Genomic DNA, 20,276 nt, shown 5'->3' with positions numbered 1-20,276 from the left:
GCAGTGGCACGAGCGTCTTCGCGCGGTTGCGCCGAGTGAAGCCAACGAGCTAGCTGCAGTAGAAGACGACGCGAGCAGTGGCACGAGCGTTTTCGCGAGGTTACGCCGAGTGGCACCAACGAGCCAGCTGTGCTACAAGACGATGACGAACGCGCGAGCAGTGGCACGAGCGTCTTCGCGAGGTTACGCCGAGTGGCACCAACGAGCCAGCTGCGTTAGGAGACTACGAGGAACGCGCGAGTGTCTTAGCGTGGTTACGCCGAATGGCGCCAACGAGCCAGCTGCGGTAGAAGACGATGACGATCGCGCGGCTACTCCAAGTGGCGCCAACAAGCCAGCTGTAGTAGAAGACGATGACGAACGCGCGAGCAGTGGCACGAGCGTCTTCGCGAGGTTACGCCGAGTGGCACCAACGAGCCAGCTGCGTTAGGAGACTACGAGGAACGCGCGAGTGTCTTAGCGTGGTTACGCCGAATGGCGCCAACGAGCCAGCTGCGGTAGAAGACGATGACGATCGCGCGGCTACTCCAAGTGGCGCCAACAAGCCAGCTGTAGTAGAAGACGATGACGAACGCGCGAGCAGTGGCACGAGCGTCTTCGCGAGGTTACGCCGAGTGGCACCAACGAGCCAGCTGTGCTACAAGACGATGACGAACGCGCGAGCAGTGGCACGAGCGTCTTCGCGAGGTTACGCCGAGTGGCACCAACGAGCCAGCTGCGTTAGGAGACTACGAGGAACGCGCGAGTGTCTTAGCGTGGTTACGCCGAATGGCGCCAACGAGCCAGCTGCGGTAGAAGACGATGACGATCGCGCGGCTACTCCAAGTGGCGCCAACAAGCCAGCTGTAGTAGAAGACGATGACGAACGCGCGAGCAGTGGCACGAGCGTCTTCGCGAGGTTACGCCGAGTGGCGCCAACGAGCCAGCTGTGCTACAAGACGATGACGAACGCGCGAGCAGTGGCACGAGCGTCTTCGCGAGGTTACGCCGAGTGGCACCAACGAGCCAGCTGTGCTACAAGACGATGACGAACGCGCGAGCAGTGGCACGAGCGTCTTCGCGAGGTTACGCCGAGTGGCACCAACGAGCCAGCTGCGTTAGGAGACTACGAGGAACGCGCGAGTGTCTTAGCGTGGTTACGCCGAATGCGCCAACGAGCCAGCTGCGGTAGAAGACGATGACGATCGCGCGGCTACTCCAAGTGGCGCCAACAAGCCAGCTGTAGTAGAAGACGATGACGAACGCGCGAGCAGTGGCACGAGCGTCTTCGCGAGGTTACGCCGAGCGGCACCAACGAGCCAGCTGTGCTACAAGATGATGACGAACGCGCGAGCAGTGGCACGAGCGTCTTCGCGAGGTTACGCCGAGTGGCGCCAACGAGCCAGCTGCGTTAGGAGACTACGAGGAACGCGCGAGTGTCTTAGCGTGGTTATGCCGAATGGCGCCAACGAGCCAGCTGCGGTAGAAGACGATGCCGATCGCGCGGCTACTCCAAGTGGCGCCAACAAGCCAGCTGTAGTAGAAGACGATGACGAACGCGCGAGCAGTGGCACGAGCGTCTTCGCGAGGTTACGCCGAGTGGCGCCAACGAGCCAGCTGCGTTAGGAGACTACGAGGAACGCGCGAGTGTCTTAGCGTGGTTACGCCGAATGGCGCCAACGAGCCAGCTGCGGTAGAAGACGATGCCGATCGCGCGGCTACTCCAAGTGGCGCCAACAAGCCAGCTGTAGTAGAAGACGATGACGAACGCGCGAGCAGTGGCACGAGCGTCTTCGCGAGGTTACGCCGAGTGGCGCCAACGAGCCAGCTGCGTTAGGAGACTACGAGGAACGCGCGAGTGTCTTAGCGTGGTTACGCCGAATGGCGCCAACGAGCCAGCTGCGGTAGAAGACGATGACGAACGCGCGAGCAGTGGCACGAGCGTCTTCGCGAGGTTACGCCGAGTGGCGCCAACGAGCCAGCTGCGTTAGGAGACTACGAGGAACGCGCGAGTGTCTTAGCGTGGTTACGCCGAATGGCGCCAACGAGCTAGCTGCGGTAGAAGACGATGCCGATCGCGCGGCTACTCCAAGTGGCGCCAACAAGCCAGCTGTAGTAGAAGACGATGACGAACGCGCGAGCAGTGGCACGAGCGTCTTCGCGAGGTTACGCCGAGTGGCGCCAACGAGCCAGCTGCGTTAGGAGACTACGAGGAACGCGCGAGTGTCTTAGCGTGGTTACGCCGAATGGCGCCAACGAGCCAGCTGCGGTAGAAAACGATGCCGATCGCGCGGCTACTCCAAGTGGCGCCAACCAGCCAGCTGTAGTAGAAGACGATGACGAACGCGCGAGCAGTGGCACGAGCGTCTTCGCGAGGTTACGCCGAGTGGCGCCAACGAGCCAGCTGCGTTAGGAGACTACGAGGAACGCGCGAGTGTCTTAGCGTCGTTACGCCGAATGGCGCCAACGAGCCAGCTGCGGTAGAAGACGATGACGAACGCGCGAGCAGTGGCACGAGCGTCTTCGCGAGGTTACGCCGAGTGGCGCCAACGAGCCAGCTGCGTTAGGAGACTACGAGGAACGCGCGAGTGTCTTAGCGTGGTTACGCCGAATGGCGCCAACGAGCCAGCTGCGGTAGAAGACGATGACGAACGCGCGAGCAGTGGCACGAGCGTCTTCGCGAGGTTACGCCGAGTGGCGCCAACGAGCCAGCTGCGTTAGGAGACTACGAGGAACGCGCGAGTGTCTTAGCGTGGTTACGCCGAATGGCGCCAACGAGCTAGCTGCGGTAGAAGACGATGCCGATCGCGCGGCTACTCCAAGTGGCGCCAACAAGCCAGCTGTAGTAGAAGACGATGACGAACGCGCGAGCAGTGGCACGAGCGTCTTCGCGAGGTTACGCCGAGTGGCGCCAACGAGCCAGCTGCGTTAGGAGACTACGAGGAACGCGCGAGTGTCTTAGCGTGGTTACGCCGAATGGCGCCAACGAGCCAGCTGCGGTAGAAAACGATGCCGATCGCGCGGCTACTCCAAGTGGCGCCAACCAGCCAGCTGTAGTAGAAGACGATGACGAACGCGCGAGCAGTGGCACGAGCGTCTTCGCGAGGTTACGCCGAGTGGCGCCAACGAGCCAGCTGCGTTAGGAGACTACGAGGAACGCGCGAGTGTCTTAGCGTCGTTACGCCGAATGGCGCCAACGAGCCAGCTGCGGTAGAAGACGATGACGAACGCGCGAGCATTGGCACGAGCGTCTTCGCGAGGTTACGCCGAGTGGCACCAACGAGCCAGCTGTGCTACAAGACGATGACGAACGCGCGAGCAGTGGCACGAGCATCTTCGCGAGGTTACGCCGAGTGGCACCAACGAGCCAGCTGTGCTACAAGACGATGACGAACGCGCGAGCAGTGGCACGAGCGTCTTCGCGAGGTTACGCCGAGTGGCACCAACGAGCCAGCTGTGCTACAAGACGATGACGAACGCGCGAGCAGTGGCACGAGCGTCTTCGCGAGGTTACGCCGAGTGGCACCAACGAGCCAGCTGTGCTACAAGACGATGACGAACGCGCGAGCAGTGGCACGAGCATCTTCGCGAGGTTACGCCGAGTGGCACCAACGAGCCAGCTGTGCTACAAGACGATGACGAACGCGCGAGCAGTGGCACGAGCGTCTTCGCGAGGTTACGCCGAGTGGCACCAACGAGCCAGCTGTGCTACAAGACGATGACGAACGCGCGAGCAGTGGCACGAGCGTCTTCGCGAGGTTACGCCGAGTGGCGCCAACGAGCCAGCTGTGCTGCAAGACGATGACGAACGCGCGAGCAGTGGCACGAGCGTCTTCGCGCGGCTACTCCAAGGAGCGCAAGCAAGCCAGCTGTGGTAGAAGACGACGAGGAACGCGCGAGCAGTGGCACGAGCGTCTTCGCGCGGCTACTCCGAGTGGCGCCGACGAGCCAGCTGTAATGGAATACGACGACAAACACGCGAGCTGTGGCACGAGCGTCTTCGCGTGGTTACGCCGAATGGCGCCAACGAGCCAGCAGTGGTAGAAGAAAATGACGAAAACGAGAGCAGTGGCACGAGCGTCTCCGCGCGTTTACGGCGATTTAGACGCTCCACCTAGGAATAGCTGCACTCTAAAACACATGTGTCACTTCGCGTAAACGTCATTGCTGGTAACGCCACATTTTCTCGATATTTTGACAATTCACGAGCTAAATTGTTTTTGTATTTTTATTTGTGTAAAAGAATGATTTTACTGAGTTGTGCAATCCTTGCCTCCAACGTATTTGTAACATGTTTGTTAGTCCATCGGTGTCTTTGATTGATAATGCTTGCTTTAATCTGTTGTATATCTTGTACAGTTTCGCTTGCTGTGTTAATTTTTTCGCCCTTCCAGCTTGGTCTTCGGACTACATTATGTACTAAATAATAAAACAGCATAATCCACTACGTGTATCTTGCGCAAGGTGTTGTGATAATGACGTCACTAACACAACATCATTGCCGCAGTCGCCAGTGCAGAACTGTGAACGTTTCCTTGACATACTCTCTACAATTTCTTATGTTCCGATGCGCGGCCATTATTTATTTCCCCAGATATCTATCAATAGGACAACCAGAAAAAAGAGTGGAATACGAGTCCTTGTGTACGAAGAGTCACAAGCCCTTCAAGAACCTGAACATGTCGGGCACGATCGTGACATGAACATGCACGCTTTATGTCTACAAAATAGCTAAAGCAAATTTATATTTTTGCCTTCATGCTTCAATAATGTTCTCAGCTCCATTACAAAGCGCCTTGATGTTACTATGCCGTTTCACCTGGCATCATGTTTCTCCTTTGTCCGTCTTAGAGCTCACGCTGCACAACCAACGAGAAAGCTCCCACCTGCAAGCCCAATTTGGCTCCCCCCACCCATGTTTCTGCGATAAACCAATTAGTTCCTGATGTTTAATTCCGAAATCGACATTTGCTCGACGGCACAAACACCTACGTTCTTGCAAGAAAGACTCACTACTTCTAAATTATGCTGCTTGGACCTGAAAAGAGATGGCTGAAATATTTTTTCCCGTAACAAGTAATGCGTATTGTAACTTGACATAAAGGCCTCTTTGTGGTCCTCAGATGTCTAGTTGTCCAAGTGGCTTTATTGCAAAATAGTGCAGCTGATATGTGCGCATATATTTTGTGCCAGTTGAGGAACATACACACAAGTTTCGTTAATTCAGTATGCCGCTATGTTCCTGGCGGTGTGTCAAGAACAAGCCCGCTGCAGTTTCTTGTGCGCGCAGGTGTGCACATACGTAGGCATGCGATGTACCTGTCCTTCCTGTGTGGGCGTTCGCTCCTTTACATCTGTCACACAGTGCCTGCTGAGGAACCGTAACATTCATTATAACGAACATACTGCCAAATGCCCTCATATATGGGCAGTCAAGCATCTCTGTGACCGTCGCAGCAAACCATCTATGCAATGCAAATTTCACATGTACACACTGTATGGGATATCCATTGTACGTTTCAAATATCTAGGTGCTACATTCGGGAAACATTTCTGCAGCATAGCTTGGGTGGCTGTTTTTCGGTTGTGTGCACATTCATCTTTTGTCAATTAGTTTAACAAACGCCTCATGCATGTGTCTTAGGTCCAACAAAGAGCATTAATAGTCACTAATACAACGTATGTGTTTGGTTGGTCAATAGCAGGTAAACAGATAATTTAAGAACGACGAATAACGAAAGCAACTTCAGACTTCTCAGTGCTTCTAATTTAGACATGGTACTGGTATTTGGTATTGTCTGCGTTCCACAAAAGCGTAGAAAAAGCTAATCTGATGGTTGTACAAGTGGTGTGTGCTGGCTATCTAATATGAGATTCACGCACACGATCTAAAAATTTTACACACTTTAATGAATAAACGGAACTAATCTGTATTTAAATACTGGGGTAGTTACTTTTTAAGTGCACCGCTATGCACAGTGAAATAGCCGTTCTATTTTACTCTCTTTCATTTTAATAGCTACTGCAAGGAAAACAATATTCGAAATGCGACCTTAATTTGCAGCCGCCAAACAAACTCCACATGTCTTACGCGTAAAACGCGTGCGGAAGCTGTAAGCATACGCCGACATTTATATTGAGGACGTGGCGATATGTACAAAAAAGAATGCTTGGAATTTGTATTCGTTACCATTATGTCGTTCTTTAAAATTATGCGAAACCTCTCCAGCATCGAATAAATAAAGATAGCTCTCTATTATAGTTGCGCAATAGGTGCTAAAAGAAAGGAAGCATCGTCAGGGATGAGAGAGAAGTAGGTGCAGCGGTCAAATTAGGAAATTAGTAAGGGGAGTTGTGTGCTCGAGTGCGCCTAAGTAGGCTGCTCTTGGTGTTGCTACTGGTTATGATAATGAAAATACTTGACCTATACTATCTTTTAGAACTTCATGTTTTTCTAAAGGCTCCCTTAAATATGTCATATATTATGAGCACCAGGGTGTAAGACCGTGCTAGTTGGCGTCCCATCTGGTTATACACAGCGCGGAGCCGAAGAACGAACGGTGAAGCGGGGGCACAGACAAGCGCTGGCCGAGCGCTTGTTCGCCTCCCCCTTTATTTTTCCTTGGTCTGGCTCCACGCCACGTGACCAAATATATTACCACTACTCACATTGTCTTCATTTGTAGCTCCTAGAATTTGCATCTATTAAATCTGGGCAAATGGGATCTCTTCTCAAATCTTGTATGTGCAGGTTGAGCAGTGTTTTCGCCAAGTCTTCAGCAAACGATGAAACAAATGCCAGTGCCGTCAGGCGGCAGTCGCGGCGTTTCCAACCAAAGGACATCGATAAAAGCTGGGGCATTGCAGCTGCGGCAGCTATCGCATCCTTCTTCAACATGGCGACGCAGATAAACTCAGGGTTCTACTTCGTCGCCATCATGGACACTTTCGCCGTCGACTTCACGGATGCTTCCTGGCCAGGAAGCGTATTCACAATAATGATATACTCAGGAAGTGAGTAACAGTTGCGTTCTTCACGACACGAATTTGTTGTCCGCCTATCTCAGTTGCTTTATATGCTTCAGTTTAGGTCACAACTCTCGACACCACCGCGTGTTACTCTCTTAGGTTGGCCATAAGGAATGTCTCCTTCCCTGGCGGGTAGGAGATATTCGGCGGGCGGAGCACTGCGTCTTCCTTTTGAAGCTTTCAAGCTATGCCTTAATGTAACTAAGCTTGATCGACTTTCACAGACGCTTTGGTTTTGGTGCGATAAGTGCGAGGTGCTGAACGTGGCTAATGCCATGGAATCTTTACAACAAATTTTGTATCACAGACGTAGCTTTTCCCGCCTTTTCCAGTTATGCGCGCTACTCACAAGATAACCATTCATACTGTTTCATACAACTAGTTACATGTAACACATGATTTAATTTGGAAAACTAAGATCCAGCGCAATCAAGCTACGACGAACAGTCCATTAGTTCTAATGCAACCAAATATGAAACGCTCGCCCTTATTATTCAATTTTTTGTGTAAGGTTTGATAGAAGGCAGTTTGACATCCACTTTTGACAGTAAAATTGTAAGCAGTGACTCTCAAACTTTAAGCACCGTTTTTTTTCTTTATCCTCCAATGAATTCTTATGGACACCACCGAAAAAAAAAGCATTGGGACAATCCGGCAAATCTCCACCGACGAATCCAGGTACTTAATCCTACCACAATAGTGTGACGAGCCTCTTGGGGGCTTCATCAACCGCAGAGCAGCTGACTCCTGGAAAACGCTTCAGTCGGGGTTGCTTCGTGAGCAGGGAAAGAGAAGTGCGTTCTTTGTTATTTTGCGCTCAACCCACTCTCGCCCTCGACCCACTACCTACGTGTGGCATTATTCCCTCTTCCGAACAAAAGCATAGTCTCGATGCTGCAAAATAGGCGTAAGCAATAAAAACAAAACAAACAAAACAAAAATATAACCCTACGCATACAAGGTGAATGTACAAAAAAGAAAAAGAAACATGCCGCTGGCATAGTCAATGAACAGAGGGCCACGCTCACGAAGATAAATGAAAACCAGAAACAATGAAGGGTAAATGAGAGAACAAAAATATTATTGACGCGCAGTATACAGCTTCGAGCAGAACATGAACTATGTCCGAGCTCGGTTGTCTTTGTGTCCGGGTCCGTATCTGCGATGTTGTGTCCGGGAGCACTTCGTAGTTAACGTGCCTGACGCGGCACAGAACTTTACATGGACCAAAATACCTGCTCAGCAACTTTTCACAGAGGCCACGGCGGCGAACAGCGGTCCACACCCACACTTGGTCTCCGGGGTTGTAGGACACGTCCCTGTGGCGGATGTTGTAGCGTGGTGCGTCCGTCTGCTGCCGCTGGCCGGTGTGCAGCCGCGCGAGCTGCCGAGCTTCCTCGGCACGCTCAGCAAATTCATCGGGGTCAGTTGTCAAGTGGTCACTGTCATGAAACGGCAGCATAGTAGCCAACATCGTCTGGACTTCGCGACCATAGAGAAGGCGAACTTGTGTGAATCGCATGGTCTTTTGCACGGTGATGTTATACGCGAAGTTGACGTGAGGCAAGATCCGATCCCATGTTTTGTGTTGGACGTCGATGTACATGGAGATCATGTCTGTGATCGTCTAATACAGTCGCTCGGTAAGTCCGTTGGTCTGTGGATGATAAGCGGTCGCCGTTCAATGCCTGGTGTTGCATAATTCAAACACTTCATCCATAAGCCCAGCTGTGAATTCTGTCCCTCTCTCTGTTATGACAGGGGAGGGACCACCGTGACGCAGAACGATGTGGCGCATGAAGAATTGCGATGCCTCTAAAGCCGCGGCTCGTGGGATTGCCTGCGTCTCAGCATAACGTGTTAAAATATCAGTCGTGACGATCACGCATTTGTTTGCACCGGCACAAAGAGGAAACGGTCTGAGAATATCCATGCCGACTTGGTCGAAAGGCGTGTGAGGTGCTTGATTGGCTGATGGAAGCTCTCCGGAATAACTGACAGTGTCTTTGGTCGCTAGCATTCACGACAGCCTTTAAAATACTCTTTGACGTTTGCCGAAAGCCCGACCAATAGTACATCTCGCTTACTCTAGCTAGTGTTCGTGAGAAGGCTAAATGGGCAGATGTGTGTTCATCATGGCAAGCGAAGAGGACGTCGTCTCGCATGTCTCTTGGAACCACCAGGAGTTAAGCACGGCTGTTCGAATGGGCATTGTTCTTATACAGCACGTTTTTCCTAGACAGAAGGATGTCGACGAGCGAGACTGATGCCGTTGTATTGCTGTGCCGCGGCCCTCTGAATAATCAATGATCCGTCGAATCTCAGTGTCGTCACGCTGCCGTCTGATCAAGTACGACGAACTAATGGCGCCTAGGAATCCGTCATTGTCCTCTGTTTCCCGACTTACAGAATCAATGGGTACGCAGGACAGTGTACCAGCGTCTTCGTGCTGACGCCCAGAATTATAAACGATAGTGATCTTAAATTCCGCAAGCTCCACCGTGCCAGTCGTCCTGAAGGGTCGCACATGGTTGCCAATCAACAGAGGGTGGTCCGTTACTACTTTGAAGGGATTACCATAGAGGTAGAGCCGAAACATGATAATCGCCCACGCGTCTGCGAGGCACTCGTTCTATGTAGTCGAATAATTCACCTCGGCGCGGGACAGTGAGCGACTGGCATAGGCTATAACTCTTTCCACTCAATCTTGACGCTGGGCGAGCACTGCGCCAAAGCCAGTGCTGCTGGCGACGGTATGCACCTCTGTACGGCATCATCGTCAAATTGTGCAAGAACAGAGGATGACTGTAGGCGTTGTCCTAACTCAGCAAAGCTGCCTCTTGCTCATTGTGTCAGAAAAATGGCGTGACGTCCCTTGTAAGGCGAGTCAGAGGGTCCGCAATCTTCAAAAAGCCCTAAATCAACAGGCGATAGTAGGCGCACAAACCGAGGAAGCGCCGGACGGTCTTGTTATCGGCAGCAGCTGGATATGCGGCCACAGCGGCAAGCTTGTCTGGATCGGGTCGGACCTCTTTGGCGCTTACTATAAACCCAAGGAACTTGAGCTTTTCGCAACCGAAGTGGCACTTTTATGGATTAAGTGTGAAGTCTGCCGATCGGATGGCTCCTAGCACACTCCGCAGATGGTGAAGATGCTGCTCGAACGTTTCAGAAAATACGACCACATCTTCAAGGTACACAAGACAAGTCTGCCACTTCAGTCCAGTGAGGACAGTGCCCATCATTATCTGTAAAGTAGCCGGGGCTGAACACACGCCAAAAGGAAGGACTCGAAATTCGTAGAGACCATCTGGAGTCACAAAGGCTGTTTTCTCGCGGTCTCGTTCGTCTACCTAGATTTGCCAGTAGCCACTTTCTAAATCGAGAAAAGAAAAATAGTGGGCACGCCATAGGCTATCTAACGAGTTGTCGATACGCAGCAGCGAGCACACATCCTTTTTAGTTACGTTATTAAGCTTCAGGTAGTCGACACAAAAGCGGAGCTTCCGTCTTTCTTTTTGACAAGAGTGACCGGAGACAACCCCACGGGCTGTTGGAAGGTTTGATAACGCCATCATCAAGCATCTCCCGGACCTGCGTGCATATGGCTTTGCGATCTTTTGCCGACACGCGGTAAGGCTGCTGGTGTATCGGGCGTGCGTCCTAGAACGTGATGGTGCGGTGTCTAATGATGGAAGTCTGACGTACCTTTGAAGAACTCGCGAAGCAGGTCCGTTTTTCATGCAAGAGCCTGCGTAGCGCTGTCTGGGTATCGGTAGACAGTTCAGAATTGATGTCGATATGGTCCCAGAGACAAGTCTGCTATCTCCACTACATCCGATGTGAAACAGTTGTTAACGTTTGCTACTTCAAGGTGTCGATGCTCTTTGCTAAAGTTGGTAACAAGCAATTGTAATTGGTCATCACGGAGCTGTATACCGCTTCTAGCTACACAAACACCTTGCTTCAGGAGGTGTTTTAAATTAGTTTCGGCCACCGCTTCGCCATCACGTAAGCCACAGCATGTGAGGTCGTCGAGGACACTGGCTTGTGGAGGAAGCGTTACAATGTCTCCAGAAGCAGGAAGTACCTCGGCGCGCCATTGATGGTCCTGCACGTCGATTGCTCGGTCGGCTGAGAATGCGATACGACGCTTTTGAAAAATAATAGCGCCATACTCCTCCAGAAAGTCAACGTCAAGAATGACGCCGCGGGAGCATTCGCGTAAGACAAGGCAGCACGCTACTAATGTAGATCCTCGAATTTCAAGTCTAGTTGTGAATGCGCCCACTGCGGTAACAACATGACCGCCAGCTGTCCGAATCTGCGAGTTATACCAGGGCGTGATTACTTCCTTCAGCTGGGTTGCCATTTTCTCGAATAATATAGAGTAGTCTGCGCCAGTGTCCACTAAAGCACTAGCGGCATAACCGTCAATAGTAACTTCCATATTTAGAGTAAGGCGGTCGTCCTGTTCAGCTGCAGGTGGTGTCAGATTGGGGATCTGTCCATGTCTGAGTCGATTGGGGGTCTTCAGCACTTCGATCGTACGTGACCTCGCCCGCAACGATTGCTTAATTAGTTTTTCCCGGCGGGGACTGTGTCACAGCGCGGTAGAATACCGCTGGGGTGGAGGCGAAAATCGTCTCGGAGACGGTGACCGCAACTACCGCCCGGCAGGTGGTGGCAAGCGCTGCTGAGAGAGGCAGTCCCAAATGTCCCGGGCAGATGGCCGCATCGGGGTGGTGGCGAGTATGCGGAAACGCCGCGAAGTCCAAGGCCCCGGTATGGGCACTGGCGGTGCAGGTGGTCAGCTTCGCCGCAGTGGTAGCACAGAGGCTGGCCATCGTGACTGCGCCACACATCCGACTGCCGAGGCGACGTGCGTCTACCGTCGATGTAGTGGACCGGTTGCTCCGCCCGATGGGCAACTGGAGCGGCATGAGCAAAAGACGGCATGTACCCAGCTTCGCGGTATGATATCGGCTGCGCCAACTGAAGTGACACTGTAGGAGGAGCACGGATGAACAGCGGCGTAGAAGAACCAGGGTGCCTTAACATTTCCGCGTATGTCGCTCGGCGGTATTCAGTAGGTTCAGCCCCAGCATTACCAGGAGGGAAGGTCTCACTTCCTCGTCCTTGATAACGCTTGTAAGGGAGCTTAACGTAGGGCGTGGTGTTGGTGTGTCGCTGGCCTCTTGCAACTTTTCACGCGCTACAAAGCAGAACTCTTGCAGACAGTCACTGTTGCTTCCGATTGTCATGAAAACGTCAGCAGCAGACATGCTGTTCCCTTGCCGCTCATACAGGTTGCACCGATGCAGAAGCATCTTTTCCATGGTCACGGCCTCGGACAATAACTCCGCGACCATCCTCGAAGGGCTCCGCACGAGACCACCAAAGAGCTGCTCCTTGACCTCCCTCATCGGATGGCGTAACTTCTCCTCCGTCATTGCTGGGTCAGCTCGTCTGAAGAGTCGCATCATGTCTTCGATCTAAGTGGTCACAGTTTCCTTTGGTAACTGGACGCAGGCCTGAATCACTCGTTCCACTCGTTCGTGGCAATCAGCACTGGGGTAGGTCTCCAGAAGCCGGCGACAAAATTCGTGCACCGATGTCAGTTGCTCCTGACGGTTCCAAAACCATGTACGCGCGCCGTCCTCCAGATAGAAGTAAACGTGTCTCAGTTTTGCCACGTCATTCCAATGGTTCAAGGTGGCCACGCACTCGAAGTCGACCATCCAGTCTTCGACGTCTTCGAAGACTATGCCATGGAACGTCGTCAGGATCCGTGGGCTCTCAAGTGTATACCGATTCAGCATCGTCCTCTCCATACCGATTGGGGCGGGTTGAGCGGAAGCGCTGGTCATACCGGTTAAAGTGGTGGGAATCATAGCGTCGACGACTTCGGGCGCTAGCCCTCTGATCCTGCGGCTGGTCCGATGCACGGGAGTGTCGACTGACACTGGGTTCGTAGTGCGGATCCTTGGAGGGGTTTCCAACATCCGCAAGGGTTAACCCGCACCTCCACCAGTTTGTCTCGAGCCTGCAGAGGTGCTCTTGGGAGTTTAATAAACCACAGAGCAGCTGTCTCTTGGAAAACGCGTCCGTCGGGGATGGCTCACGAGGAGGGAAAGAGAAGCGCGGTCTTGTTTGTTCTTTTGGGCTCGGCCCACTCTTGGCCTCGATCCACTGCCTACATGTGGCAATATGCTGGCTGCAACCTAAAAAATCAGCTTCAGACAACTTCTTGGTGGGCCAGTTCATATAGATTCATTATAATTATTTCATTGCGCCAAAGAACAACCGCACACAAGAGAGGACAATGGCAAAGAGCGCCAGCGTCATTCAGCGCCTGCGCATCAAGCACACTACAGCATCAAGTGCGGCAACATAAGGAACTTTAACCAAACGTTTTCTTTGACTTGTACAATAATAAGGACGCTTCGCTAGCGCACGAGCTACCTTTCTTCGTGGTATATTCGTGCTAGTTTGCGTATTTGTGTTTCTGGCCAGAATCGGCGCGTCAGAAAAGTAGGCCTCACAAGAGCGCAATGCGCAGTTTCTAATATGCTTAGGTATATTGGGGCAATATTTATTTTGCTGAAAGTTTCATTCATGTTCCCTAATCCGCTCATTTGTACAGCGCCATGCCGGTGCTTTATAGAAACAGCCGCAGGAGAGGGAAATTTCAAAAACTACCCCTATAGCACATTTCATGAACTGTCGTCCGTGCTTGGTTCCACAGCCTCTTTCTTTTTCTTTTTCATTTTTTCTCTATCCGAGAGCAAAGGCATCCGAGCTTACTTGGAGCTGTAAAAACGAGTGGAAAACCATGCCTGCTCGCAACTTTCTTCAAATTTTGGGCCAACTTGCGCGCATAAGGCACAGCCACTTATCTCGCATCTTAAGGGAGCTCTGACCCACCTCTGACAACCCTTCTCTTCACTCTTTTGCAAAAGGCTTTCGGCAACCCTAGTGACAAGCCAACCAGGAAACCAAACTGAAGCCATCCTGGCCATTTTCTGCAGTCAGAAAGTGTACTGAAGGAACTGAGCCTGCTTCTTTTCAGAACCCTGTCGGTACTTTTATGGATGACTCTTTAGTCCTATTAAAATTTATTGTATGCACAATTTACGTGTGTGCAGAATTTGGCCCACAATTTCAACAAGTTTGCGAGCAGGCATAGTGTTCCGCTCGTATTTTCTGCCCCTGGGTAGCATGGATGCCTTTTCTTTCGGATAGGCCGCTTTTATAACATTTGACCAGCGGTTTTTTATGCAGGAAGTTGGCATGTGCACTGCCTCCTGTGTCACACCAGTGCTATGTAAATTATTTCTTTCAGAAATGACCCAGTTTCACATCAGGTTTTATAAAGTAAGGTTTTTAATATCTTTAGATATGTCGGCGGTTTTCTGGTAATGTTAAAAAAGAAAGGAACCTTGAGCTTCACAGAACATGTGGCCGGTGGCTCACCCCTATTTAGACAACATGGAAAAGGCTTAGATTTCACGCCTGAACTGCCTCAGGGTAAGTTTTTACAGTTTTTAAATCTGCAAATAGAGTTCTGTGCAGATCCGCGTTGTGGCCTAATGCTCCTCGTGCAAATAACGGGCTTCTGGCATTCGACTCCTCCCATTCAAAACTGGTAAATAGAAGAATGGCTTCACTCTGCCTTGAATCTGCGCTCAGGAAATCTTGTATTCACAAGATGCAGTCGAGTTTCGAAAACCAGTTGGCCAAGCTAGCTTCAGCTGGGTTCCCCCTGGTTCGCTTGTGAACGGGGCTGCCGAAAGCTTCTTGTACAAAATGAAGAGACCTGTGAGAGCTAGGACAGAGTCCCTCAAGAGGTGAGACCGGTGGCCGTGCCGCATGTGCACAAGTTGACAAACAATTTCAAGAAGGCTGCGAGTAGGCTTGGTGTCCGCTCATCTTTACAGTCCCTAGGAAGCTCCAAGGCCTTTCCTCTCGGATAGGAAAAGAAAAGGAAAAAGAAAAAGAAAGACGCTGCAGCAGCAAGCATGAAATGTGCCATAGCAGTACTCTATGAAATTCCACTCCTGCGGTTGTTTTTATATAGGATATACGGGGCGTTGTGTAAATGAGCGAATCATGGAACATGAATCAAAAGTTGAGCAAACTAAAGAAGGCCTTTATATGCCTAAGCATATTAGGAGCTGCCCCTCGCGCTCTTATGAGGCACAATTTTCTGACACGCGGCTTCTGGCCAGAAGTAACGATACGAGAGCTAGGGAAATTATGGAAGCGTTTTATGTTAGTAAGAAAGGCAACTTGTGTGTTAGTGAAACGTACATATGAATGTATAAGTCAGAGAAAAAGTTCGTTGAAACTTCCTTATCTTACCGCGCTCGATGCTCTAATGTGCTTATGCGTAGGTGCCAATTGAAGGTATATGTGTAGGTATCTTCTGTAAAAATAAAGCAGTTGTGAGTGGAACTCCGTCCTGTTGTCCTCCATTGTGTGCTGTGTCTTGCTTTTTGGCACCTTAATGTTGTTATATTATTATGAAAGGAGTAAAGAAGACAGAGGAGGAAGAAGATCGGAGACGCTAGCTGCTGCGTGTTGTTGGTGGTCAGCCATCTTAACTACTCTGACTCAACCTGTACATCCGTTGTAGATATAGTCTTTCTATACTCGCAACATCCCTGTAACATATTTGTGGAGGTGCGGGGTATCACGGCTGGAAACGGAGCTCAGCAGTGGACGTCGCATCACCGTCCGCACCATGAATGAAGGTGAGCACGCGGGATCGACATCGCTGCCGCCTCCAACGTCACCGTCGCCAGCTGCGTCGCTGTCACCTTCGGTTGTGGTTGTGCAACCCAAGGATCCTGGAACTTTTTGCGGGACCGATGGTGCGGACGTCGAAGAGTGGGTGGCTATGTACGAACGCGTGAGTGCAATCAACAGATAAGACCAAAAGCTAATGCTAGCTAACCTGTTGTTCTATCTAAGAGGCATGGCAAAGGTATGGTACGAAAACCACAAAGAGGAGCTAACCAGCTGGAACCAATTCAAAGAGATGTTTACATAGTTGTTTAGCAAACCAGCCTGCCGTAAAATTGCCGCAAAGCAGGAACTGGCCTCTCGTGCCCAATTCCCCACGGAGTCCTGTCTCGTACAACCAGGACGTGCTGGCACTTTGTCGTAAAGCCGATCACGACACGACAGAAGCTGAGAAGGTCGGGCACGTTCTTAAGGGCATTACTGACGACGCCTTTAATCTGCTCATGTATAAAAGCTGCTCTACATTTGATGCTATCATTAAAGAGTGTCGACAATTCGACCAGGCCAAAAGTGGACATGTGTTGCACACATTTGCCAGACTTCCCATTAATGCCGCAACGTCGACGTGTAAAGAGCAACCCGCACAGCAGCATGCATCTCCGTCAGTGGACGTGGCGCGAATCGGTCGACGTAAGCATGATGCAATGGCACTCGCAGCTTTCTGTTCGCGTAGCCCTGATGCCACCACTTTTTCTGTTCCTCTCGTGCAACCCATCGTTCGCCAGGAAGTTGGAAAGATCCGTTTACATTTCTATGTGCTGTCGCCAATCCCAGAGCTAATGAACGCCTTTCTTCAGTTTTCGCTCTACCCTGACGCTGATCCCCGCGTTCACGCAACCCGACTGAGTGGAGAACTGTGGACAAGCAGCCGATCTGTTTCACCTGTCGCCGCATTGTTCATGTCGCCCGATACTGTCGCAACTCGTGGCCCTCAAACCTCGCACACCGACCAACCTGAGCCATTTTTATGCAAATGCTCGCAGTGTTTTACCCACCGCCGAGTTTACCAGCGCCGACAACTCTGCCAGGAACACATGGTACATTCGCTCACCATCGCCGCGCGGACACCAGTCTCGTTCAACGCAAACACGTCGCCCATCCCGTTCGCCACAGCCACGTCACCTTTGGTCCCCTGTGGCGTTTGGCCGCACCCTTTCGCAGAACTAAGAAATGCGGCCCTCAGAGGTGGTACTGCATTGTCTACTACTGCAGCAAATCCTCTGATGTGCCCACAAGAAGTGTAATGGAAGTTAAAATAGGCAGCGTACCTATCCAAGCAATCGTAGACACTGTAGCCCACTTGCTGTGATGAGCGCTAGCCTACGTAGATGTTTAAAGAATGTCCTCACCGGGTGCCAACAGCTGCCCGACTGCTTCGTGTGGCCGATGGCGGCGTGCTGGTTTTAACGCGACAGCGTTAAGGAGCTCGTGTCGCAGAAAAGCCGGTGCCATCGGCGTCGGTGGCATTGGCCGTGAGCGAAAAATCCCGGAAGGCAATTTATAAATAAAAACAACTTCCAAGATGGGTTGGGCGGGAATCAAACCAGGATCTCCGGAGTGTGAGACGGAGGCGCTACCACTCAGCAATAAGTTCCAACGTTCACCGTGGGACAAAAACGCCTCTAGTGAATGCGGTGTTGCCATACAAACGCGCCGTGGAAAGTTATACTGCTGTGTATATTGGTAATTATGAGCATGTAAATAACAGAAGTCGCAGTTAAACGCGTAGCGAAGTACGTTACCGCTACATTTCTTCTGCTCCTTCCGCACACGCAGAGCCATCTTGCGGCGAACACAGAAGACCCCCCTCCTCGCAATGTACGGCGCGCATTGAGCTGTGCGGGCACCGGTGCGAGGCGCGTCGCCGCCCAGCTGTCCGAGCCGATCACGACGCTCCGAGACACCGAGTTCTTTCGTTCGTTCCGCTTGCTCAGGCGAACGTTTCGTTGTCGCGCCAAACGCTGCGTTGCTCGACGCTCACTGCGTGATTCGTAGGTGCAAATTCCGATGCGGGGAGCCTCGTAAGTGATCACTGCGCCGTACCGCATTGTCTTACACCCCTTGGTGGGTCGACGAGAACGCTGTCGCGTTCCACTCTTGAAGGCGAAGCTTAAGCGTCCTCCAATATTTTCTTAGAATATGTACTGAGCGCTTCGTTAAATCCGGCTGCCCTACTTCTGTTCTCTTTGCTGTGATCCACAACTGCCCTCACGTCGTTATCCTTGGATTTGACTTTTCTCCACTCATTCTGCTCTCATCGACCACGCGAGCGGCGCTCTTCAGTTAGAAATGCCTCAACTAAGCAATGCTCTGTGCACCGCCCCACTGCACTTGTGCTCGCTTCACGATGTGCGTCTGTCACCCGAGGCAGTTACTTACGTCACTTTGACGTAAGTGTGCTTCGCCCCATCATCGACGTACTTTTGAACCGGAACGTTGCTATTCCGCGTACCTTGGTCACAGTTACTAACAACGACGTCATTCTACCACTTCTGAATTTCAGCCTGTGCCCTCACGTCAGTCCGGCCGGCATGTTCTCGGCCAACGTTGCTAGTGGTTACGAATTTGAAATTGACAATCTCAATGCCGAGAGTGGCTTATTAGCGCCAATTGCAGCTCACAGCTCTGGTTCCTTAACGGATGACTTCGGGAAAATTATTGCACCTGACCTCATCTCTGCACAGGCCACGGACATACGCCTCCTGCTTCAATCGTACAGTGACATCTTTGATTTCAGTGACAGGCCTTTAGGCCAAACATCTGTTGTTCACCACCGTATAAGCACTGGAGACACGAATCATATTCGTCGGCGTCCCTATCGTGTATCTCCTGCTTAACGTCAAGTCTTCCCATCAGAAGTGGACAAAATGCTCCGCAAAGAGGTCATTGGGCCATCTGCCACCCCTTGGGCCTCGCCTGTCGTCCTTGTAAAAAGGGAAGATGGTACCTAGCGTTTTTGCGTCGATTATCGCCGCTCATTGCATTTCTGCTTGCCGGCATACTGTCTAAACCAACTTGTCATTGTTTTTTGCTTATGTATTGTTTTGTCGGTTCTAAGTCAGTGACTGTGCCTTCTGCTGCTGCGCTCAGACCGGGTTAAAGGCCCTCAAGTTGCTGCGAGCAACATTTTCCTTAAATCCCCCATAAGTTGTACGTTTATGGAAATAAAGGAATATATAAAAGGAATAAACAAGATCACGCGAAAAGACGTCTACTCACTACCACGTATCGATGACGCCTTGCAATCGTAGCACAGAGCTAAATATTTCTCGTCCATCGATCTTCGATCCGGCTAATGGCAGATTTCAGTTGATGAGATGGACCGCGAGAAGGCGGCCTTCATCACGCCGGGTGACTTATATCATTTCAAAGTCTTTCCCTTTGGCCTATGCAATGTCCCTGTGCGATTTGAACGTATGGTGGACTCTCTTCTGCGAGGCTACAAAAGGCCCACCTGTCTTTGTTACCTTAACGACGTTATTGTTTTTTCTCCCACGTTCGGCAGCCACCTTACCCGACTCGCTGCAATTCTTGCAGTCTTCCAAAAAGCCGGCCTTCAACTGAATTCCACGAAGTGTCAGTTCTTGCGCCGTCAGACTGCCATGTTGGGACACCTTGTTAACGCATCCGATGTCCAACAAGATCAGGAAAAAAGTTCGCGACGTACTCAGTTTTCCTGTGCTACGTACTGATACTGACGTGCGCTGCTTCATCGGCCTGTGCTTTTACATTCGCTATTTCGTCAAGAACTTCGCCGATGTTGCTTGGCCTTTGACAGATCTTCTAAAGAAGAACACGCCATTCTCATGGTGCCAGGAGCTGGCTCATGCGTTTGCCGCTCTCATCGGGTTTCTGACCACCGCTCCCATACTTGCCTACATTGATCCATATGCACCGACCGAAGTACACACTGACGCAAGCGGCCATGACATCGGCGCTGTTCTCGCCCAACAACAGAATGATACCGAGTGTGTGATAGCTTACGCCTGCCGCCTACTGTCACCTGCCGAGAGAAATTACTCCATCACTGAGTGGTAGTGCTTGGCTTTAGCTTGGGTTCCTTCGGGACCCAACATGACGGCTTGGTTGCCGGGCTTTCCGGCTCCAGGAATTCTCATTCAGTGTCCATTACAATACTGAACGCCTCCACAAGGACGCTGACTGCCTCTTGCGTCACCCCGTGTGTCCTCCCGATCCTGTTGCGCATGATCCGGTGACCTGCGTTATGGTTTTGACTGACATGACAGACATGCACGCTGAACAACAACGCGACGCATCCTCTGCCGCCGCAATATCAACCCTGACGGCCCGGAGCTGCTCCTTGTCCTTCCTCGTCATCTGCGATCCATCAGTCAGCGGCAGTCGGCGGCAAGGCTGTACCATGTATTGATCCGTTATTTTGCTGTCGACAAACTCTCCGGTTGCGCACGCACTCGAAGCTACCGATGCGGATATCAGGG

General features: G+C 51.5%; 1 protein-coding gene across 1 annotated transcript in view; it reads left to right on the top strand.

Moving 5' to 3' along the window:
- LOC142576569 (monocarboxylate transporter 3-like) overlaps positions 1–20,276 on the top strand; it is a 129,063-nt gene that overhangs the window by 59,252 nt on the left and 49,535 nt on the right. The window contains exon 2 of the mRNA XM_075686745.1: positions 6,731–6,993. Coding sequence (XP_075542860.1) covers positions 6,731–6,993 — 263 coding nt within the window. The remainder of the gene's footprint in view (positions 1–6,730; positions 6,994–20,276) is intronic.

This window comes from Dermacentor variabilis, chromosome 3 (assembly GCF_050947875.1).
Source record: "Dermacentor variabilis isolate Ectoservices chromosome 3, ASM5094787v1, whole genome shotgun sequence".
NCBI lineage: Eukaryota > Metazoa > Arthropoda > Arachnida > Ixodida > Ixodidae > Dermacentor > Dermacentor variabilis.
The sequence above is the reverse complement of the archived record's forward strand: the minus strand, read 5'-3'. Positions and strand labels throughout refer to the sequence as shown.